The following is a 25,093-nucleotide window of genomic DNA, read 5'->3' as shown; positions in this document are numbered from 1 at the left end:
TATAGTAATGTTATAGGTTGTAATTTCATGTCTATAGTTATGAGGCTGAAAATGTGTCCTCATGGCTTAAAACAAGCCCAGGCAAAACTCTCCAGGAACTGAGGGGCAGTTCACACCTTATCAGGGCATGTATGGGACAAACCCAGCCCAGTCTCACAGGAACAAAAGACAGTGGCATAAGCAGCAACAAAAGATCTGTTGGACTCTTGAGTGAGTCACCCCCCTTCCCTTGGTCAGTCAGGACTACGATGAGGTAATGCTCACCTGACCCTGAAGTGGGAGTGCGGGGGTGGGGAGCAAAGCCAAGAGGGAAGAAAAGAACACGATAAAAGGAAGAGACGTTTGCCATGCTGGCTGTCTTCCATCTCCACCTACAGACATCACCACCAAGCGACTGAAGCGCTGATCAAAGGGGAGAGTTTGGCTGAAGGGCAACCAGCCAGTCTATGGTGAGAAGCATCTAAGTTTGTAAGGGCACTGAAAGTGTTAATATGAGCTTAAAATGCATTTTGCTTTTATTTCATTTGACCAAATCCAACTTCCTGTGCTTTGACTTATAATCACTTAAATCTATCTTTGTAGTTAATAAATTTGTTTGTTTATTCTGCCTGAAGTAGTGTATTTGGTTTGAAGCATGTCAGAGACTTCCCTTGGGATAACAAGCCTGGTACATATCAATTTCTTTGTTAAATTGACAAACTCATATAAGCTTGCACCATCCAGCAAGCATAACTGGACATTGCAAGATGGAGGCTCCCAGGGTTGTATCTGGGACTGGAGATATTGGCAAGTGTCATTTGGTTGCACAATCCAAGGAGCAGCTTATATGCCAGAGGCTGTGCGTGAACAGCTCAGGAGTGGGGGTTCTCACAGCAGAGCAGAGTAAGACTGTCTCCCAGAGTCAAGGATTGGAGTGATCTAGCAGATCACTGGTCTAGATAACACCAGGGGAACATCACAGTGGTCTGTAGGTTTTTCCATCACTTACTTCTGTGGTGCTATGATTTTTGGGTATGAAAAAACCAACCAAAAAACGAAGGCATGATTTTGCATGACTAGTACTGCTTGTTCAATAGGCCCAAAAGTGAAATAACAAGGGTGCTGCAAATCAGAATAGAAGTACATTGATTGAGCTGTGCAGGAAGACTAGGAATGCTATAAGCCAGGAAGGGGACATATTAAGAAAGAAAAGTTGGGGGAACGTTTACAATGTGCCGATTAGACTGTCACAGGCTGACTGGCTAAATTGTAAAATGGCGTTCCATAACAAGAGGTGGCAATATGATTTAAAAATAAGATTTAACAACAATTGAAAATAAATCCTAAACAAGCCAAAAGAAACATGAGTAAAGTTTCCCTCATTTACTGCAGGATAATCAAGTTCTTTATGATCAATTTTTGAGATTGTCCTCAAAAAGCCATCTTTTCCCATGTTTTTACTGCAGGAACTTCCATATCAGAAGACTCATACTGCCTCAGGTTCTACTGACTGGGAATTGCGGCACTTGTGACTTTCAGTTAGTTACAACTAGGCTAGCCAGAAGAGACAAGTGAGGGGGGATCTGATAACAGCCTTCAACTACCTCAAGTGGGGTTCCAAAGAGGATGGAACTTGGCTGTTCTCAGTGGCGGCAGATGACAGAACAAGAAGCAATGGTCTCCAGTTGCAGTCAGGGAGGTCTAGGTTGGATATAAGAAAACACTATTTCACTGGAGGGTGGTGAAGCACTGGAATGGGAGGTGGTGGAATCTCCATCCTTAGAGGCTCTCATTCCCCAGACAAGTGAAAGTTCCTATTAAGGCCACCTTCTATGGCTTGCTTCAAACCAGTATTATTTGTTCCTTGCTTTTGGCAGTAGAAATAAGTAATTTTTTAAAAAATACAAAAATTCTAATACATACTCTCTTGTAACTGCCAAAGAAACCGTAGATGCTACAGATTATCTCTGAATTGCTTCCAGAAGATAAAATGAGTTATAGAGATTTCCTCTATTCAAAAACTAGTTAATTATAAGACTGCTCTATGCGAGAAAATATCACCATTGCAAGTTGCAATGCTGTTTGTTTCAGCTACACCAGTGAAGCAAGATGACAAACAGCACTCCGTGCAGGGTTCTCATGGTTCCCAGCACAGGTCCCAACAGCTGTCAATAAAGAAGTCACTGAAGATAGTGGAGGAGGACTGTGAGATTACACTAAATGAACCAATGCTATAGTAATGCTAGGACTTAATGGCCACAGTATAACCTGATGCAGGACATACAACGTTGGAGAGACTTGCTCTGAATAAGTATTAAGGTGCTGGCAACACTTGTGCACCATCATGGCAACTTGTGTATATGGAGAGGAGGGGACAGATTCATATACAAGTTCAAAGATTGCACAACCCCTATTCAGGGGATGTGAAAGCTGGTGCAGTCCCCAGGCAAGTTAGGGCAGCCCTGAGGACTGTCCGCCACAGTTGCACCTTTACTGTAATGGCCGTTGTGGTTTTTGCAGGGGTGCAAAATTGCCAAGGCATAGGTCTGCCCCAACCATGCCTCCTCCCTGTCCCAATATGTCCCTCCCTTTGGCCCACTTCTGCCTATCTGGCACTTCAAACCAGAAGTGTCTTTGAAATGGTGATGACAGTGGAAAATTTCTCCAGTATAAACCAGCCTAGCAACACCAAAAGATCCAGGTTGCAATGTAGGGCATGACTATTAAAACAACAGATACAAGTTTCCCCAAGAATGTATAGATCCAATTCTGCTCCCTTTGACATTAATTTTTACTTCAGTGAAAGCAGCACCAAGTTCTGTCTGTGCCCTACCTAATTTAGACCTAAAATCTTGAAGTGTATCGATTAATAGAATTAATTTTTTATGTGCTAGCAAATCCGCAGTTTTCATTTTGAAACATGCGACTTTCAGAGAACTTAACTGTTTTTAATACAAATGGGCTACAATTTTAGAACAAAATATATGTCTAATTTTTCACTACAATCAGCATCACTAACTTGAGATTTCAATGTTTGAATACTTTAGGTTATTATTTAAAGAAATAAATTCTTTAGTTGGAAAAGTAAGATAACTTACACATACTCTCATCATGATGCCTTCTGTAACTTAAGACTTTCTTTTTATGGATTTTTGAGCGTTTGTTTCCTGGTGGCAGAAAATAGAGTCAAAAATCACTTAAAAAATACAGCCATTTATCACTTCAAAAGTTTTTTTAAACTCTTAATACTCATATGAGTAAAGGCTACAGGACCAGCCCTAAAAGCTTTAGAAAGAGAGACTTCCTACTTTGGGGGCTAGATTATTCTCACCATTCCCTAGGTGGAGGTTGCTGCCCTTCTGTTGTTCATAATTTACATTCTACCCTATTTCAATTATACATTTCCCAGTAAATGTTTCCTCAAATAAAAACCAAAACCTCATTTTAATATATCACAGCTAATAGGACCAAATCTGAGCCTATTCATGTGTCTCTAGAAACTACCAGGGGAATACACACTTCATTTCTACTGTAGGCCAACCTCATTGCATCCTGCAATGCTTCCTTGCATCCCTCTATTCTCCCCCTGGAAGCTCCCTGTGTGTCACCTCCTCATCCTCCTTTATTTCTGGGACTCTCTGGAATGTCCCCCTCTCTCATGCCAGGGGCTCTGTGTTACCCTCTTGCCCCCTGGAGAGAGTCTCTTATCATCATGTCAGATTGCCAGGGTCTGCTATTTTCCTCCACATGCAAGGGTCTGCATGCACAGCCATTCCCCTTCACCGATACCCTCTAATTTCCCATTTTCTTCTTTCCACCATGCCAGGCCATCTGTGTTCTCCCCTTCCCCCCATGCCAGGTTCACCAACACCCACCCCCGACCCTGTGCCAGGGGCTCTTTTGGCCCCACCGGACTCCCCTGCAATTTCCCCCTTCTCCCACCATTATTATTTCTTTTCATTGTGTCTGGGGGATAAATCATTTAGGGTGTCAACATGTTAAACTCTATTGGGATGGTCAGAGATGAGTCAGGGTGTTGTTATGCTGGAAGATGTTAATGGGCACTATCAACCAGTTCTTTGACCAACAGACAGCTGTAGAAGTGCCTGAAATTGTGGCTCTACTAAACAGATGGACAAAGCTCCATGTGTCCCCTGTTTTCCCCCTTCTGGTTTTCCAGTTTCCCCCCATATCAATAAGTCTCAGAGTAGCAGCCGTGTTAGTCTGTAGCCACAAAAAGAAAGGGAGTACTTGTGGCACCTTAGAGACTAACAAATTTATTTGAGTATAAGCTCACGAAAGCTTATGCTCAAATAAATTTGTTAATCTCTAAGGTGCCACAAGTACTCCTTTTCTTTTTATCAATAAGTCTGAGCTCATTCATGCCTAGAACATTCCTTGAAATTTTGAAATTGATCAGATGCAGCATTCAAAAGTTATCACTTTACAGACAGGCTAATTTTCCTGCGCCTCCCCATGTAGACAAGCCCAGAGAAACGCTATGAAGTTGAGTGGAAGGCCTCAAAATCTTGGCCAATTAAGGAAAAATTACTTGAAGAGCTGAGATCACTTACCTGAAAAGCCAGTAAATCCTGACTTCTCATTATCTAGACAGAGGAGTGATGACAGATTAGGATCATAGCTTCAACCACCAGTTGCTGATGTACTCAAATGTGTTTCAGTAAACAGGAAATTGAGGGAAACAGGAGGGGTTCATTGTCTGATTACCATGGTAAAGAATTTGTTTTAAGGGAATTGTAGATGTAGTAGACAAGAGCCCTATAAGAAGTGACATTCTTTCTAGCCTCTGCCCCTTACTTCCTAGTTTCAGTTTAATCATAGAGAGAAATGAGCAAGATTTTCTTGAAGTGGGCAGGGAAGGAATTTCAGCAATAAGCATTTGCTCAGTATTAATTCATGTAATTAACTACTTATTTAGTACTTCCCCCTCCATTTAAATAGTAGCATCCATTTTCCACCTATATTGTCCTTTTTCTTCTACTTCAAAATAAAAAACTAAATGCGAGTCTGAAATTAGACTTGCATTGTGTAACCTGGTTTACATCACTGCCACCGAAAACTGGATCATGGAGATAACGGATCTGCAACTATTGATTGTATTGTTTGTAACTGAAATAGTATCATTCCAAATTGAATTTACCAGATTCAGTCGGTTTATTTGCCAGCTGGAGTTTCTGTTGATCATCAGGTTTGGTGACCACCAGGGAAGTGAGAGGTGTAACAAAGCTGTGCTTCAGAGACAGCTCCAAAGCTCGGGCCACATGCAGGTTTTTTTGCTGTTCCTCTTGAGCTGAAATACTAATGTTGGCATTCATGTCTTAAAAAATTAAAGTGAACTTTTCAGCTGACTATGAGTCAGGGGTCCTCAAACTTTCTCCAAGAGATTTTCTAGTAACTTTAAATATGAGTAATCCCATTAGGATAACTCAACTATTCATGCCTGTACAATTATGCCCACGCTCATGTGTTTGCTGTATCAGTAAACATACAAGTGGACCTTGAAAATGCATGCTTTATGGACATACCTCCATCATTTGTGGTTGGCAACACCTACACTGGATATATATTTGACTGTACTATGGAAGTTCAGTATAGTCCATATAAATAAATACTATAACATTTCACAATAATAGTCCAAAACACAGCAGCATATAACACTGTCACAAACTGCAAAGTATTGGATCATTATTATATAGTACTGAAGTATTCTTTTCACTGGGTATATTTTTAAGGCTATGTGCAGGAATATTCACACTTTCCTTTCCCATCATGTGAATAAAGAATCTATGGTTTGTTTTCATGAAGAAGTTTATAAATTCATAATACATAACATGAGGATTTTATTAGTTTATTAGCTTACGATTTTTCTAGCAGCTGTTGAATTGTTAAGTAAGCCCACAATCTCTCAATGAAATTTCCAAAAATGTACTTCTGATGTTGAAATACCTTCTCCTTTTCTCTTACATTTGCTTCGTCCTTAAAAATCAGCTTACTGGTATGCTAAAAGAGAGAGAGAGAGAGAGAGAGAGAGAGACTGACCCTCAAGAGATAATTTAAAGACAATAATATTTTTAAGTTTCAAGGCCTTACCCAGTTTAAAAAAATATATTTAAAAGTTCCAAAAGAGACCAAGCAAAAGAAATTGATGTCAGCTATAGGATACTTTTTCCCCAATGCAATTTCTTAGTGTTTGGATAGCAGGCAGCTGCTTACAATAAAACTGCTCTGCCATATTTAAAGTGCACTAGTGTTAAACTATTTAAATTCAATTATTTATAATAAATCAATCCATACCATCAGAAAGCTACATTCTGTGGAAGATGGATGTTATCTTATTCTCAATTTAGCTGCCAGAATTATCAAAAAATCTCACTCTTTACATGATTAATTAAAATATTTTAACAAGATATATGCCTCAATGGAATATAACAACTTAGATCTCAAATGCCCATGAAATAATTTGTAATCATAACTGAATAACTTTCAGAAGCTCCAGGAAGACTAAAAGAAGGAACAGCTCATAGGACATAATAGATGCTCTATTTGTGCCATATTAGTGATTACAGGATTTTATTATACTCATATCTGACATTTCTTCTTCCTTATAAATAAACCACTGTTTAGAACATGTGGTGATACTTTATGGACCAATAGGACTTCTCTCTGGTCCGTACATATCAGAAGTAGAGGTGAACATAAACTGTATACAAGAATATTTCAAGAATATGTCCCTTACAGTATACGTACAAGTTTCTCTTTGTGTAGAAAACTCACAGAATTTATAAGTACTTACTGACTGAGCTTGAATTTCCACTGGCAAAACGTCAAGTTCATTGTCAATTTTTCCAGCTACCACAATTTCAGAACCATCAAAAAACAGTTTGAAACTGTTCTGAGTTAATTCCAGGATGGAATTTTCTGGATACTGTATTTCAATATCCTTTAATATGGGAGTAGCCACTTCTTGATAAAAGCCCTAGAGAGAGAGAGAGAGACCAAGTGATTGTATAACTAACTCTAAGTAAGTAACCTATCAAATATTTAAACACATCTCAAAAAGTCTGGTGTTAATTTTTCTCTTCCTACAAAAGTATATTAGGAACTTCCTTTATACTCTGCCTAGTCTATTAGTATATATGACTGGATTTACAGGGATTTGGATTTCCATGGATAGTGATACAGGGAATCTGATGGATTACCTGTGGTATCACAAATTCTGTTTCACCAGTGTGCTACTTTAATTCCAGGATTTATGGGTGACTACATTTCACATTCTAATTAGTGATGAGGGGAAACTTCAATAGGTTCCAAGGTTCAGTTCAGATGGGCACACAGAAACACACACACACACACATATATATATATATATATATATATCTGATTCACTTGGATCTGCATAATGGAAACTTCACAAAATAAGCCTTTTTGGCAAGGGTTAGTGAAGTTCTTTTTCTGATCAGACAAGCAATTCCACATAAGCTATATTTCTCATGGTAATTTGGTACTTCAGTATCTACCCAGAAGTATTAGAGTAACAGCCGTGTTAGTCTGTATTCGCAAAAAGAAAAGGAGTACTTGTGGCACCTTAGAGACTAACCAATTTATTTGAGCATGAGCCATCCGATGAAGTGAGCTGTAGCTCACGAAAGCTCATGCTCAAATAAATTGGTTAGTCTCTAAGGTGCCACAAGTACTCCTTTTCTTTTTACCCAGAAGTAAAAAATGCAGGCATATGGAGAGGAGAATAGATCAAACTTTTTCAAACATTCAGAAAACTTTCAGGTCAGTTTTATTGGTGAGAGTTTATAGTTGAGCTTGACCCATGTGCTTCCGTGCTGTGTATCAAATTACAGGCTGGTTGCCTAGAGCTTTGGATAGTTATCTTTTTTGTTTTAGAAACAGAAATAAATAAAACTAAAAAATCTGAACCAGGGATCAAAATTTATACAGTATCATTTCTATTAGAGAATGAATCTTTCTGTAGCACTAAATGACAGATTTCATCCCTTCGCACAGAATTATAATTTTTCACTCATTTGCCCAGGAGAGATGGGAGAATTTCAAGATTTGGCCCCGTATGCCACAAACATTTTCATTCTCAAAACTGGCATTTCATCTGGACACAAAATTTGAGGAGAAAACTGATACCACTTTTTGCTCTCTTTGAGAGCCCACAAAGGTTTTCATTTGTGTTGGTCTCACAGTTAAGAGTTTCCTGGCATGCCTTTAATTGATTTAAATAGGCCAGAGTCACTAGTTAATATGGCACCTTGGAGACTAACAAATTTATTTGAGCATAAGCTTTCGTGAGCTACAGCTCACTTCATCGGATGCACGTAGCTCACGAAAGCTTATGCTCAAATAAATTTGTTAGTCTCTAAGGTGCCACAAGTACTCCTTTTCTTTTTGCGGATACAGACTAACATGGGCTGCTCCTCTGAAACTGGTTAGTATGTTTCCTAAATTATTAACAGAACCCTACCTGGAGCTGCAAATCTGAATCAGAGTCCTCATATATACGACGAGCTATTCCTCCGTTTTCGAGGGCCATCTTCTCAAGGAACTTGTAACTGACATCAAAACCAAAGCCAAGGCAATAGAGGACATACTTTCCTTTGATAGCCTTCTGTATATTTTGTTGAATTATTTCAACACCTTGAACACCTGTTATTAAAAAAATGAAAATACAGTGTGTGTGTGTGTGAGAGAGAGAATATGTGTGTGTGTGTGTATACAGAGAGAGGGTTTTTTTAATATAGAAAGACAGCAATGGGATGTACTGAAAATTTTGCTTCAAACATCTTATGAAGTTTACTCAAAGAAGTAAAACTTAAAAAAAAAAGTTGTTGAATTCTGCTTAGTTGAAGATGAAAATACCACTCTGCTTTCTCAGTGACTGGGTCTAATTCTCCAGAGAGACCTAATGCACTCATATAACACCTATTCTTCTTCAGATCACTCCAGTTGCATACAGTGTTTTACAAGATACATGGGTTAGACATGTCTCCAACCCAAGGAACTTACAAATTGATTTGGACAGATGCAATACAAACAATTAAAGGTGGAGGCACAGGGATGGAGGTGGAAGACATTAACAGAAATTATACATGCATACTGAGAGAAAATAAATTAGCTCGTGTGCAATCCAGATGAAAACTGTGATTTAAAAACTTCATTGGTTTTCTCCCTGCTCCCATTTAGCCACACCACTGTGGTCACTGGATTGAAGCTTTTCATTCAACACGATATTCAAAATCACAAGGGGCCAATCCTGGAACCTTTCCTCACGTGAGCAATCCCATTGATTTAGTGTCACATGGTGAGTCAGGAACAGAATTAAGGTCTTCAGACTCTCAGTCTCCTGCTTTAACTACTAGACCAGCACTATCTTAATTTACGTAGTAATATTATGGGACAAAGTTAATTTTCCCATCTTTTTAATCTTTTAATTTTGTTTTTAGTTAAAAAAAATCTCATTTGGATTATGAGAGTCAGTAAACAGGCCTACCACTTATGGGTTTTGCATATATAGGGGGTCATGGGTTGACTCTATCTTGCAGTCATTGAAGAGAAGCTTCATGCAAAACTTTGAAAATCTTTGTTCAGAAACAATTCTGCTTATTTCAGGGCCTGTGATTTCAATGTTTTCTTTCCTAGTTCTAGTTGCTTAAGGAAATTAGCATGAAAACAGAATATTTTGTTTCTTAAGGACTCAGCTGAACTTGGTGCATGTTTCTCACGTCATAATTGCTTAATTGTGTCATCAGAATTAGCTGTTTAATTACTTTCTCACATCATAATCCCCCCATCTTGTAATATCACAGTGAGTTGCTAGTTAACATCAAAATTCACAAAAGATTACAGAATAAACGGTACTATTAAAATATACAGTCAGATTTTGAGAAGTGAGGGGAAAGTGTTGTAACCTAAGCCCAAAAGGATGCACACATATACTACACAAATGCAGCACTGATGTGTGCCCATGGTTTAGCTTCAAGTATGTTGTCTTCAGGTTTCAACCATTCATAGCTAGCCTGCCTCACCTCTCACAGACTGTAAATTGCACAAGGAATTGTGTTTAGATTGTGTTTCTTGTCAAAAGGTGTACGCTCAAACATGCAGACTATTGCCACCATCTCAAGTTCAGCTCTTTCCACGCTCCTTTCACGTATAGTCTGTAGAAGTAGCCTTTCTGCAGTGGACCAAGAATAAGTGAGAACTTCCACCCCACTCCTGGGCAGGAGTTTTCTAGTATACAGACCATGTATGACAACTACCAGAATGTGAACGTAAAAGATGCATAATTAGGGGAGGGGGAATTGCCTTACTGTGATTAACTTACCAACAGTGGGTTGACCATCTGTCAGCAAAATTATCATGGAAATGCTGTCTGCTTGCAATATCTCAGCATAGTTGGCCTTATCTAATGTGTTTGCTGCAGTCAGTAGGGCATTGTTGATATCTGTTCCTACAACAGAGAAAATACACACAATTCTACATCTAAAAACAATTAAAAGAACTCAATTCAGTTCACCTCAGTTTTAAAGAGGCATTTGACTGGATTTAAAAAAATAAGATTAGAGGAAATTGTAAAAGGTGGAGAATTTTTAGAGACGGAGGATGATTTGAGCTTTTAAGTTACTTGGTTTGCTAATGATGGGTTATACTGAATTGTACATTAGTTATTCAGGGGTATTTTGATAGTATTTTCAGTAAATTATGTGAAGAGGAACATAGACGGGGCCCTTTTTTAGTGTCTCTACAGATCCATATAAAATAATTATTATTATCTGTGAGATTAGAATTTAAGAAATATTACTTGGATTCATTTGAGGAGCCTAAGGATTGTGCCGCTCACTGGCGGTCTACATTGGTATCATTGGTATCAAATGCTGAGGCCTGAACATCCAATCAAGTGTAAAACAAAATTAATAGCAGAAGAATAGAAAGTAAAATAAACTTTCGGGCACCACTGTTCACTAATGGTTATATTAACCTTTTGCTTACAAAATTGAGCTGTGTGAGAACTGGAATGTCCATTTTACAGAAAATTCTGTGATTTTCAAATTTGTTTTTTGTTGGAAATCAGAACAAAACATCAATTTTTCAAATTTCCTTTGAAACCAAATTTTTGAAAAATTTCTGTTTCAAGTCAATTAAAATGTTGCATTTAGATTGAGTTTATTTTTTAAAATTTTATTATATATTATAATGTGTTATATAAAATAAAATATACCTTTAAATATTCTTTCAAAATGGAAAATTGAAACATTCCATTCTAATAAGGTGAACCTTATCAAAACAGTTCATTTCAATTATTTTAAAATTAAATATTGTGGAACATTTCAATTTTGACATATTGACCTTTTCTGAGGAAAAATGTTCTACTGGAAATTTTTCAACTAGCTCTATTATAAACAATCATACGTATAAAAAGGAAAAACTCCCTTACACCTTACATTTCATAACTGTAGTGGAACATCTGTATATGTGTACATAACAGTTTACTTGCCAGTTGATCTTATTAATGTAACCAGTCTTCCTGTCCCTTTTCATCCCTAGTATTTATTAAAAAATAACTAGTACTTCCTGTTTAAAATTAGTGTGTAAACTCTTTGAGACAAGTATCATGTCTTATTTGTTCTGAAAAGTACCATATAACATAAATTAATAACAACAGTTTGTTCTAGCAGTTATTTCACATTCTCTGTGGTGTCTACGTTTAAAAGTATTTAGATAGCATGTTTACCTCCACGAGCCATAATAGTTTTAACATATCTTTTAGCACTTTCCACATTTTGTCCAGTTGCTTGTAACAAAGTATTCTTCCATTCAGTAACCAGGCTATTAAAGGTTATTAAGCTAAAATGATCTTCAGGTCTGAGGTCTTCCAAAATCTTCAGGAGGGCATCTCTTGTCTGTTAAAAAGTGGGGGGAAAGTGTATTTTTTGTTTTGTATTTTATCAGAATTTGAATTTAAAATGGAGCTGCAGCTTATTAAGATACCTTTATTTTTGCTGCATAGTTTATTTTAAATAATGAGATTTCTCTTCAGAAGAACGTAACATATTCCAAGTACAATATTTGTTTGCGTTATACACCCAAGTGCAAATATTGTAATTCACTTTGTAAGCAGTTTCAAATTTATAAACTTCGGCTCATATATAGTTGAATAAGGAAGAATTTCTTGATATGTAAATCCAACCCTTAGGTCAAGGATACATTAGAGACATAATCTAAACTTTCCTTGTACACATCTAGTTTTGCCAACTCTTGCAATTTTATTGCGAGTCTCGTCATATTTGATGTTGTTCTTAATTCCCAGCTGCTGGAATCAAGAGACTTTATGAGAATCTCAGCTTCCATTTTAAACGATTTCTAATTCCCAGAGTTGTGGAAAAATTAAAGCTTGAAAACATGAAGTGAGTGAACTTAGTAAAGCTTCAGAAATCAGAAGGCAAATAAAAAGAACACCAATTTTTTAAATTTATAATTTTAAGCCAGTTTCATAATTTTAGGGGGTTGACTCATTTTTTTGGAAGTCTTTGGGTTCACAGTACTGCACAGCTAAACACCAACTTCTGTGACAGTGCCATTATCACTTTTTTATGCAAATTGTTCTTCTATCTGATCATCTTAACAGTAAAGAGCATGGGCCATAATCAGCCCTGGTGTAAATCAATGGAGTTGCACCCACTGTATTTGACTTGAGTAACGGCTACAAGGATTGGGTCCTAAAATATGCAAAGCTTACACAACCATTTCAGTAACTTATGCTGGAGAAGGAGGAGAATCTGAGGCGCTGGTCACTGTAATACTATTTGTTTCAAGGACTGGTCACCGAGGCTAGGGTGGAATGGCTTTGAAAAGTGGAATATGAGGTGGAGGATCAGGGCATTTGTTGGGACTCCACAATAACGTTATCTTTCCATTTGAAACCATTACAGGTGACCTAATCTTGTAACTGTTATTGATGCAAATACCCCTACTGAAGACAGTAGGGCCCACTTCCACTCCCAGTGAAGTCAGTGAGTAAAACTTCCACTGGCTTCATTCCACTGTGATCTTATTTTTTCCCACTTTTATTAAAACAAAACAAAACAAAAAAACTGAAGCAAAATTTTTCACATGTAAACAACTCAGTTAGAAAGCTAGAACTTTATCAAGATGAGATATCTACAACGACAGCCATGTTAGGAAGTGGTTAAACTTTAAAATGATCAGCTTAAATAAAGTTGCATATTCATATTTCCAAGAGCAAGATGGCTTCTAGCCTCTGAAAATGTTGCATGTCTACAGAAGTAGCATGAGTTTTAAAACTGAACATCACTGTTATTTCCTAGAGTGAGATAGTGCTGCTGGTACATGAAGCACCTTTAGAAATTACAGTGGACTCATCAGCTTTTCTTTATACAACAGCACAGACACTGAATAAATATACAAATGTAATTCTGTGTTTAAGAAGTGAGTTACCTGTTCAATTTTTCTGCCTGACATAGAGCCACTTTGATCTACAACAAAGATGACATTTTTGGGAAACGTTGGCATTTCACTGGGTGCAAAGTAATGCACAAAATACCCATTTACGATCTGAAACACAAAAAGTTAATACATACAATTTACATCTTGCATTATTGTGACACAGCCACAGGATCGGATCCATCATCAGCCGACTAGTCTTCTAGACAAATCCAAACAGTATTTCCTCAAAATAATTGTTGAAACATACGTTTTAAAGAAAAACAACACCATTTGTATAGTGTAATTCAAAAGACAATCATATCCTGTTTTCTCTACTACACTCAATGGGACTATGCGATTCTTAAGAAGGGTGCTCTTCCATCATAATCAGAATTTTATCAGGACAGTTAAGGTCAAATGTGTAAGCTTTGTCAAAACAAACTTAAACAAAACCCAGTATCAAAAAATAGGTTTCCTTAGACTTCTCTTTCAAAACATTCAATAGAAAAGATTAATTCTGAAAGGAATAACATTACCCTATGGTGTTTGCAACCTAAATTTTGCAGTATCCTGGAAACACAGAAAAAAGAAAATGAAACTGACTTGAAATAAAATTGAAATTGACTAGTCTATTTTCATTGCCCTGACTCAAAAAAAAAAAAAAGCAGAGTAACAGAAACAATAAAAATGATTAAATGTAAATTAAGTTTTGAACATTTTGTATTAATAATCCAAGAGGTTGTTAGCAACACTATTGTACTAAATATACCTTTAAATGCTCTTCTGCCTTCCTCCCTTTACCAAACTATGCCTTTACAACACAAACTACTCAAAAAACATCCATAACTACTGTTGCAAGGTGAAAAAATAATCTGGTAACGAGTGTGAACAGAAGGGTAAAAGTGTTAACTAGTGGGTGTTAACTAGTGGGTGTTAACTAAAAGTGTTAAAAGTTAAAAGTTAAAAGTTAAAAAAAGTTAAAAAGTTAAAAGTTAAAAGTTAAAGTGTTAAAAGTTAAAAGTGTTAACTAGTGGGTGTTAACTAGTTTAGGTAAACTGTGCATGTGGCATATGCATAGATAGAGCAGATGAGATTGTTCACTCAGTGGCACCTGCTTGATACTTGGGTAATTTCATGGCATAAGTCTGAAGTAACAGAATGGAGAATCAGGCACTCTCTCATATACATACCACAAACACAATTTATCTAAAACAGCTGAAAAATAATCTAATTAACAACTTCACTATCTATTTGAGGGTGTTTTTTTTTAAATTATTTAGCAACACTGATCTAGGCAACCTGTTAACTATAATTTCTGTTTTTAAACATATCCATGTATATAAAATTAGTAAAATTATATAGAAAGTGAATTGCATATTATTCACTTAATTAGGATGAAGCGGGGCAGTCACCCCGCTCCGGTTTGGAAGGGGTTAAAAACAGCCCTGGGAAAGGGCTGCCCCGGGGAGCCAATCATGAGCGGGCTTGGGGCAGCCAATCAGGGCCCGGCTGGGCCACTATAGGAAGGGCTTCTGAAGAGAGATGGAAGTGAGTCTTGCTCCAGTAGTGGAGCAAGAAGGACCTAGCTGCCTGGGAGAGACAGGGGTACCTTGGACAGAGCAGTACAGGGAAAGGGCAGGCTGAGCTGGGGAGCTCTGGCCTGGCGACCTCCCAGGCTGAGGCCTTGTGGCAAAGGCCTGAGGAGGTACTAGGGCTGCAGGGAGGCAGCCGGGGCAAGAAAAGGCAGCTGGTCCAACCCCCTTGCCAGTGATGAGTGGCCATTTCAGACTGCAGTTTGCCCCTGACAGAAGGGGCTAGATGACAACTGGCAGTAGCCACTGAGGCAAAGTGGGTGTAGGGGGTTTGGGGGTTCCCCTGGGAGGGGAGACCCAGAGTGTGGGGACACTGCAGCGGGGCAGCACCCCAAGGTAAGGGGCACTGTGGTCCCGGAGGGATGTGGGGCCTGAATTGGTGGAGATAAAGGGACTGCAGAGGGCAGGTAAGGGCAGGGGAGAAACCGGCTAGAGGAGGGTGCTCCTGAGCTGGATGAGCTAATTCCTGGACTGACCAGCAGGAGCCGCAGTGCCGGTGAATGCCTCACCCTGTTACAAGGCATGTGTTGGTCCACAAACTTTTATAACAAAAATCTTATTAAAATTGTTTTACAATGTAAATAGAGATAAATGTTAGAATATATACAAGTAATTACTGTTTAACAGTTGTCTAAATCAAATTCAGTTAATCTCATTTACAAAAGAGACTGGCAACTAATCCTTAGGTCTGCCAGCATTTGAAAATCCTCTTTACAGAAAAATAATATGATGCAATATAAAACTAATTTGTCAATGGATGGTGCTGAGCGCTTTTTCTGGGTTTACTGATTACCTTCAAATCCTACTCCCTCTGGATTGATGACTACACTTTTTAAGAATAGCCATGTTAGTCTGTATCCGCAAAAAGGAAAGGAGGACTTGTGGCACCTTAGAGACTAACCAATTTATTTGAGCATAAGCTTTCGTGAGCTACAGCATCTGATGAAGTGAGCTATAGCTCACGAAAGCTTAGGCTCAAATAAATTTGTTAGTCTCTAAGATGCCACAAGTCCTCCTTTACTTTTTACACTTTTTAATTGTACTGTAGCACTTTCAGAATCTATCAACCCCTGATGATCTCTCTCATTTGCACTTCCAGACATATATTTGTTACCTGTATATCTCCTGCACTGACACTCCTTTTAACATCGTAACGTATGATAAAGTCTCCATCTAGGAGGGTTTCCTCAAGTTCAGGACTCTTCTTTTGTTGAGCTATTGTTGGTTTAAATAAAATATGAGCCTGAAAATTAAACGCAAAAGCAACTAAATTAAGATTAATCACAAAAATAAATAGCAACTAAAAATAACAGATAAATTCCCATTAGCATTACTCGAAAGGTAGAGAAATATGCCCCTCTGGCCGAAACCTTGAGAGCTAAAGGTTACCAGGTCCAGACACACGCGGTGATCGTCGGAGCCTTAGGGGCATGGGACCCCAGTAACGAGCGAGTGCTGAGAGAATGCGGAATCAGTCAATGCTCCGCTCCGCTGATGGATGCGGCAACTCATGGTGTCAGACGCCACCAGGTGGTCGAGGGACATCTACATAGAACACATAACTGGACATTGGCAATAACAGGAGGGATGAGCTGAAGTGCCAGTGAGAAGCGCAGTCAGGAAAGTAATAAATGCTTTCCTCATGGATTGTATTTTCTAAATGGACAACCAACCTAATTCTCAATTAGTGAGGGACAATCTTCACTCATTGATATATTTTGCTTTCCACCACCAAATCTCTGTACAACTTTTCATGGGTGATGTACCCTAGTATTCGGATTCTAATATCTAAACTGTATTGTTAAATCTGTTCACCTAAATTTGGGTTATTGCTGATTATGTACTCTAGGTATCATATGACTTTTAAAAACTAGCTTTTTATTTGTGGATAATCTAAGCACTATACCCAGATGTACAGACACTCTTTTCCCAACCTATGTATTATATAATTTTTTTAATATTAGCTTTAATATAATTTTCCTGATGATGTTTTACCTTGGTCTCATTCTGCACCTTTGTAAGAGCTTCAGTTAACTCATTTGTCATAAAGGTGCTGTCAGTTTCCAGGAAATTTATACCCTGGGGTTCAAAGATGTGGACATCAATCTGAAGGAAAGAAGGAAAATAGGTCAGCATCACTTGGCAGCTGCAGGGTTGCCCAAACAAGGTAGCAGCATTTATTCCTAAAGCCTCTAGGTATAGCTTACCTGAAAGTGTTTAACAAGCTGCTTGGGTCTGACCTTAAATAACAATTCATACTTCCCCAGCTGTCGCTTCAACAACTCTTCATATATCAGCTCAAAGGTAACCTTACTGTCTGATGCAACGTTGACTGAGACATGAAACTGCTCTAGTTTCCTTCCGGTGGTTCTGAAAATAAGCAAAATTGACATTTAGCTTTTTACTGTGATATTTTCAGGGGATGTTGCCAAAGTTTCCATTTGTCTGGGTTAAAGAGTAGTCAAGTGGCACAGCCAAGGAGAGAGAGGTCACTTTGTTTAATGTAAATAAGACTTGTTCACATCCCACAGAGAGTTACTTACCATTTCAAAGTTTTTAGTGTACAGTATTTATTCTATATGTAGGCGATGAGTTTAGATTTGTAATAGAAACCTAGAGGCACTAGAGTTGGAATTAATGCGAGTGGCAGTAGGATTGAATAACTGGAAGCCCAGACTGAATATTCTCCTTCAGTGCAATGTTGCCTACAGTTCTGAAGCATTCTTAAGTCCTGAACCTACAACAGGTTATGCCTGCGCATACTGTTACTCCCCAGTGCAGTCCATAGAGCCTTCTATCCTAGCCCATTTCTGGGTGGGCTATGAATAATTTCCCTCGCTGTACCTATTGCTTAGATCAATTTTAATTTAGCAACTCTTTAAAGTGATGGATTTTTAAAACTGATCTGACCTTAAAATCAGCAAAAATTACTCTGTGTAAGAGACAGGTTTTTTTTGTTTTTTTTTTTTTCTTCATTTTGCCATGGATTTGAAATGCATTTTGGGTGGTATCCCTTTTAGCCAAAATTTGGGGTCCTGCAGGTTGTTTCAGTTAGGAAGAGAAATTAACGATGGAGCAATGTATTTCTTTGATACAATCCTGTTTATTTACAAATAATGCACCAAGTCCTGTTTCCTTGAACCCAGGGGGAAATCAAACAGCAGGAGCTTTTCTTTGCTCACCTTTCCAAGCCAGTACTCAGCCTCCTAAAGCTCGCTCTAGGCTTTTTCTTAGGGCTGTGTACCCAGAGCTTGTTCTGCCATCTCCTTGGCATTGTGCTCACTCTCTGAGGCCATATCTACACTACCACCTATGTTGGCAAAATTTATGTCACTCAGGGAGGTGAATAAAACACTCCCCTGAGTGACATAAGTTTCGCCGGCATAAGTGGTAGTGTGAATAGTTACTGCCACTTCTTGGAGGTAGTTTAGTTCTGACGATGGGAGAGCTCTCCCCCATCAGCATAGAGGGCTACACAAGAGATCTTACAGTGGTGCAGCTGCATCGATACAGCTGTGCTGCTGTAAGGTCTCTAGTGTAGACAGAACCTTAGGCTATGTCTACACTGACAATTGAGCAACAAAACTATTGTCATTCAGAGGTGCTAAACCCTCCCCCCCCTAAAAAAAAAGACAAAAGTTTTGCCGCAGCAAGAGTCAGTGTGAATAGTGCGTTGTCGGCAGGAGTGTTCTCCTGTTGACAACGTGAACACTGCTCGCTGGGAGTGGAAGTATTTGGTTGGCAAAAGTGCCAACAAACAGCAGCTACGTTACCTGACTTTTAGCAGCACAGCTGTGTCGACATGGCCATATCGCTAAAAGCTGTGTAGTGTAGACAAAGCCTTAGTCTGTTTCTGTGGTGTTTAGTGCTGCTTCACTTGAACACACCCCCCTCCAATCCAATCTCCGGCCTCTGAGTTTATCAGATCACAGTAGAACTCCCTCACCTATCTCTGCAGTATTAACTCCTACTCCAGACCTGCATGTGGCTTTGTTTTGGACAGAGCCCCCCCATTCAATTGTTACAGCTATCTATTCGATAAGGGATCTCAATTGCTTTGTACATTTCTTCTGAATGAAAGGAAGCTGTTATACCCATCAGTTTCAATGCAGTTTAACCCAATCCATAATATTGAAACTGAAAATCAGAGGAAATAATAGTGAATCAGAACTGCTGCTTACTTGACAAGGCCGGCACTTTGACCGTGTGAAACCGCAATGTCATATTGCTCTTGTGCAGATGCTTTCTCCTTTATTGTTCCCGGATATGTTTCTCCATCAATTGACCTAAAATGTTTTAAAATATTAAAACTGAGAGGTGGGCTCTGCTGGTCTGTGAAAAGGGAAGGGGCAATACAGTGCCCTGTGGTTCTCAGGGCATCTGCACAGGAAGCCCTTAAGTCCCATCTCCCTCCAATCACCATAGCTCACTAGAGAGCCATGGTGTCATTGTTTTTGTACCCTCAGAGACCCTTTGATGAGGTTAGAGGTCATGCAGCAGGAATATCAAGCAGCACTGACCTCTTGAAATTTCTGCAATTAAATATACCATCTTGCTAGGGATATAATAAACTTTGCACAGCAGGCAGGCTAATTTATTGAGCATCACTATATTATATCCAATTTTCATTCTCGACTTTTTCAGTCTGCAGACATTGTGTGAGAGAACCTCTGAAGAGCCAACTGCCCTTCCAGTGTTCCACAACTGGTTTTTCAGAATGTTACACTCAGTGTATCATCAGAAAGGTGCACTGATGGTCTAATACACCACAGACGGAGACCCACATTATTAGTATTAGATGTAGCAGAAGAGCCTACATGCTGAAGTTAGTGATGAAAGCTGTCTTAGGTAATTCCACTTCAAAAACAGCCTCCTGGGATTCATTAACCTTGTTGACAAATCTGCTGGTGATAACAGTATGAGCAAATCGAGACGTAACCGTGGAGTCCACATGCAGGCTGTAGATTTCAATGGCATTCTGGGGAAAAAAAGAAACACATTGAAATAGACAGGGTGGTGAAATTCAGCTACCACCATAATGAAATGTAGCATCAAATAGTGAGGGGGTTTGGAGGCTGGTGTAATGTTCAGCTCTCTAGAAGCAGCAGTGGGCTGTTGGCTTCCTATCTGAGGTAAAAGAGCTGAGACTGATGGAAAAGGCAGACTGATCCTATTTTAAAAGGCAAAACAGAATTAATCATTTGTGGCTTCAACTGAGGATCACACAGGGTGTCATGCTGAGACCATGATCTCTACAAGATTTTCCACTCAATTCACAATAGCAGTGAGTCCTGTGATTTTCCATTCAAAATCCATGATCAAGCTTGCTCACTGCTTGCTCTTTATTCACATCCCCATAATAACCAATTCTATTGTACATAAACCTGTGGCCTGTTCTGCATAAGTTATTCCACAGAGGGCTTTAGCTGAACAGTAAGGCATTCTGAAATTTCTTCCCTCATTGGGTGATTATGATGCTGGACAACTACCTGACCTGACCACCAGGAGAGGACTTGGCTCACAGAATTAAACACCCTGTTGATGCCCCTTTAGGTATTTGGTCCAGAGAGCCAGACTGTCTTCCTTGTTTTTAAATCCTCTCTCTCTCAAGTAGGACTTAGCTGCACATTTTGCAAGCCAGTAGCTTCTGGTCACATGTAATGTTTGGCAGGTTAGAGCCTTGTGTGGGCTGTCTTCTCTGTTTGCACAGACTGAAGGTGCCCTTGAAATGCACCTATTTCAAACTATTTAACTCTTTCAAAGCCCAATCATGATTAGAAAAAAAATTGCTGTTTTACAACTTTAACTCAGCTTCCTTAACAGGCTTTCCCTGTGAAAATTTCATCAAGCAGCTCCACTGGGAAACTCTTGGGATGTTCTTGTTTTATTAAAGGTGTTTTTCCATATGTGATGTGGGGCTGTAGACTGATCCAAAAGAATTTGCCAGTGTGTGGGTGGCAGTGTTTCCGGAAAATGAATGGAAAGATTTAAGTCGGAGTTCAACAGACACAGCATTTTTTGATAAGCAGAGTCATGACAAGACTGTAAATCTAAGTTGAATCACAACCAACAGCATCTTTTAGAGTTAGTAGCAAAATTACATATAAAATAAAGAGTTTAGTGTCTAAAATGGATGCACATATATCTTTTTACTTCTCCAAACTGAACCTGCAAATCTTTTAAACTGCTAGTTGATTACTAATTAAAATAATCATTCACCTCTATAATTTATACATAGCATCCATTTTAAAGCTGTCAGTTTCTTCACAGTCAAAGGCATGTCTTCATGACAAGTTTTTAATCACATTTGAACATAATTGTGAATAGTTGAGTTAGATAAGCTTACAGTTTGCTGAGCACAATTTAGCAGTCAGCCAACATCATCGACCCAAGACATGTTGTGCTCACCATCCTGTCAGCTATAAAGCAATTCAAAACACCCAGGAATAAATAATTTGTTGCCTCTTTTGCTGGTTCTATAGCTGTTGCCAGAACTGTGTAGACATCAGCCAAGATAATGGTGTACAAACAAAGATATTTGGCAAGATAAACAACTTCAGAATATTTGTAGGATGGAGGAGGAAGCAATGTGATTGGCTAATTAAGATTTCAATCCACACTGTTATGGGACAATGACTAGCAATGATCATGCTATCATCTACAAAGTACATTGCATATATCAACAAATTAAATCGTGATGAATTAACTTACTGTTGTCATATACAGACTACAAATTGTGCCCGGACCCATGTCTGCTCCCCCTAACAGCAAAGGGTTAAAAACTTTCCCCTGTACTGTCCCCCCCCGTAGATTGCCTGAAGTACTGCCACTGAATTCAAAGAATAAGCCAAACAAAGAGTAATCACAGGTGTATCTCTCTTTTGGCTGCTGGATATTACCTTTTGTTTCACTGCTGTCCTGGCCCTTAGCCTCTGTGGGCCATACATTAAAGCATGTATTGTGTCAATATGAAGGACCACCCAGGCAAGGTGGGGTCCAAATAATTGTATTTAGCAAATATAAACAACATGCAAGGCCCAGCTGTGTACTGTATTCACACTGTTGCTCTGGCTAGCTTCTGGAAGATAGTGAGCACCACAAGAGTGCTCAAACCTTTTAAAGAAATAACAATCCTATCACTGCACCAGTGGTTCTCAACCTTTCCAGACTACTTGTACACCTTTTTAGGAATCTGATTTGTCTTGAGTACCCCAAATTTCACTTCACTTAAAAACTACTTGCTTACAAATCAGACATAAAAATACAAAAGTGTCACAGCACACTATTACTAAAAAATTACTTACCTTCTAATTTTTACCATATAATGAAAAATAAACTGATTGGAATATAAATATTGTACTTACATTTCAGTGTGATACTTGAGCCTGTTTTTCACTTTTGAGCCTTGTGTGAAGCCCGAACCCCAAGCAGTGGGACTGACTCATGCAACTTAGCTTTGCAGGGGCCCCTGTGATGTGGGACCCCAGGCAATTGCCCTGCTTGCTGGCCCTGCACTTGTGATCTCCTAAACCCATCCCATGACATCCCAGGGCTGCAACCCCCAGGTTGAGAAACACCAATCTAGATGAGTTGAATACCCCCTGGAAGACACTGCATACCCCCAGGGGTATACCTACCCCTGGTTGAGACCCACTGCACTACACCATCATTGCAACAATCACTGCTCATAAGTACTGTCTTAATTCACAGTGACAGAGAGATCTAAATGGACTGCCACACTGAGGAGAGCAGCTGCTGTGAGATGGTCACAATTCTCAAATGCTGAGGCCCTTGGCTTCTTGCCTCGCTGCTCACTTGAAGCAAATTCCACCTGTTACTCTTCACAGAAATCAGAGTTACTGTGGCAAAACAGAACCAGCGGAGTCAATTCTAGCTCCATTCAAAACAAGTGGGTAAAAACAAAGCCCTGAAAGAATAGAAGGAAAATAATTATGGCCATTTTTGTGGGGGTTCCCAGTAGCCCCCAAATAAATCTTCTTGTGTTTACTCCCCCTCCCATCTTCAAACATCTTATATCACACTGTGTAGTAACTTTCCCTTTGATGGAAGAGACCTGGACTCTCTCCTTCTAGATCTCTTCTCCATCACTTCATGAGACGGAGTCATTTTCTGTTTGGTTTATTTGTGTTGCTCGGGTGGGTTCTGGTCTTAACTGGCCAGCTGAGAATTCCTCCAGCAGGGGCAGAGTTCTCAGTTCATGGAAAAAGTCAGTTGCCCCAATGACCACACAACCTGTTATAGGGTCAGCTCAGGGTGGCGCTCTGCTGTGCCAATCCTCAGATGATGTATGGTCCACTACACTGGGCATAAGTTAGCAGAGATTCTCAACCTATTTACCATTGTGGGCTGCATCCAATACTACCTGTACGGCCCTGAGGATGTCACATAGACTGCAGCTGTGTGCTGACTGGGCTGCAAGTGGCCCACGGGCCACAGGTTGAGAACCACTGAGTTAGAGCAATCCCAAGACTGCTCTAACTCATACCACAGCCAGCATGTAGACTGGCCCACAGAACCAAGGTGTTGATCAGACCACCTGCCTTTACCCTTCATCCAATGAATCTCAGATGCAGGAGAGAATTTAGCCCCATGTGTCTTCCAGAAGAGCAGAATTAGAGAGCAATTTCTGAACTTTTCTTTACTCCCCCCGCAACCCCAAGGCTAAGTATATCATCCCCTCTGCAGTGTTCCCTGGTACCTAGCATCCTAGGAAGCCAACCTTCTTTTTCAAAAGCATCCATCAATACAGCATGTCGTACACGCCACAGGAAAATTGTTTTATAACAGTTTGTGAGATTTTCCAATGTATGAGTTCATTTTATCATCAGAAATAAACAAACATTTAAACATGTTTTCTAAAATTTAGCTTACGTTTAATTAGGCCATTTACCCCTCCCCTTTGATAAATTTGTGACATTACATTAAACACATTTTCAGCTTCAAAGTATTAAAAGAAACTAATTGCCTTCCTCCTTCACATCCCATGGAAACTAATTATTTCCACTAAAGAAGGTAGCATTTTAATGGACCAAACTCAGCCCTGATGTAAGCAGTGGCAACTCCATTGAACTTACTCCCCAAGACCCAATACGTCTCCCTCCAAGATTGATCACACAAATGGATACTTAACATTCCCAGGGAAAAGTATGATCAGACAAATCTGTAAATCCTTTAATTCCTACTTACATTTCAACAAACCAGAAGAAAGCCCTTGGTAGACCCCTCCCTTGTCACACCACAGTATATGGGTACATAGAGTGGCTAATGGTTCCAACATAAATGAGTTGCATTACATGACTGAATACTGAACATTCATTCATCACTTACGTTCTGTTGAAAAGTTAGGAAACCAGCTTAGGCATGCTCTCAATAACAAACAGACTAAATACCTTGTGATCAGTATTTTCTGCTAACACTATAAGTGAGGAAATGACCAGCAGTGCGACAAATGCTTGCCCTTCCATTTTGGAAACACCAGATCTCAAAATGAAAACCTATTTACAAGATTCAGTTAATGAATAACTAGTATCTGGGTTATGTAGAAATTCTGGGAAGACCGTAAACCTAATATTTACATTATAAACCCTGTAAATAACTCGGATCATTAAAAGCATTGTTTCCTAATGGATTTTTTGTTTGGAAGTGTTATAATCCTAACATTTCTTTTATGGGACCCGTACACCTAGGAGCCACGTTTAACAGGTTCCAATATATTTCCTGCTCAAACTTAGCTTTCAGACTCTCTATTAATATCATAGAACTTACACACATATATGGGATCAAAAGGTGACTGCATCTTTTTGTGTGCCTGGATATGTGAAATGGTATATGGAATACGGCAGAATACGGACCCTGGACTTCAGAAAAGCAGACTTTGACTCCCTCAGGGAACTGATGGGCAGGATCCTCTGGGAGAATAACATGAGGGGGAAAGGAGTCCAGGAGAGCTGGCTGTATTTTAAGAATCCTTATTGAGGTTACAGGGACAAACCATCCCGATGTGTAGAAAGAATAGTAAA

The 25,093-nt window shown here is 39.1% G+C and overlaps 1 protein-coding gene across 1 annotated transcript in view; it reads right to left on the bottom strand.

The window, feature by feature from the left end:
- Window positions 1-25,093, bottom strand: part of LOC125639801 (inter-alpha-trypsin inhibitor heavy chain H4-like) — a 50,379-nt gene that overhangs the window by 21,671 nt on the left and 3,615 nt on the right. The window contains exons 2-15 of the mRNA XM_075130753.1: window positions 19,871-20,031; window positions 19,235-19,339; window positions 17,261-17,423; window positions 17,049-17,159; window positions 16,168-16,296; window positions 13,474-13,590; window positions 11,750-11,918; window positions 10,343-10,468; window positions 8,483-8,664; window positions 6,794-6,976; window positions 5,861-6,000; window positions 5,141-5,298; window positions 4,554-4,586; window positions 3,078-3,146 (exon numbers count right to left, since the gene is read on the bottom strand). Of these exons, the coding sequence (XP_074986854.1) occupies window positions 3,078-3,146; window positions 4,554-4,586; window positions 5,141-5,298; window positions 5,861-6,000; window positions 6,794-6,976; window positions 8,483-8,664; window positions 10,343-10,468; window positions 11,750-11,918; window positions 13,474-13,590; window positions 16,168-16,296; window positions 17,049-17,159; window positions 17,261-17,423; window positions 19,235-19,339; window positions 19,871-20,031 (1,846 nt within the window). The remainder of the gene's footprint in view (window positions 1-3,077; window positions 3,147-4,553; window positions 4,587-5,140; window positions 5,299-5,860; window positions 6,001-6,793; window positions 6,977-8,482; window positions 8,665-10,342; window positions 10,469-11,749; window positions 11,919-13,473; window positions 13,591-16,167; window positions 16,297-17,048; window positions 17,160-17,260; window positions 17,424-19,234; window positions 19,340-19,870; window positions 20,032-25,093) is intronic.

This window comes from Caretta caretta, chromosome 7, assembly GCF_965140235.1.
Source record: "Caretta caretta isolate rCarCar2 chromosome 7, rCarCar1.hap1, whole genome shotgun sequence".
In the NCBI taxonomy this organism is placed as follows: Eukaryota; Metazoa; Chordata; order Testudines; family Cheloniidae; genus Caretta; species Caretta caretta.
This window is presented reverse-complemented; position numbering and strand designations above follow the sequence as displayed.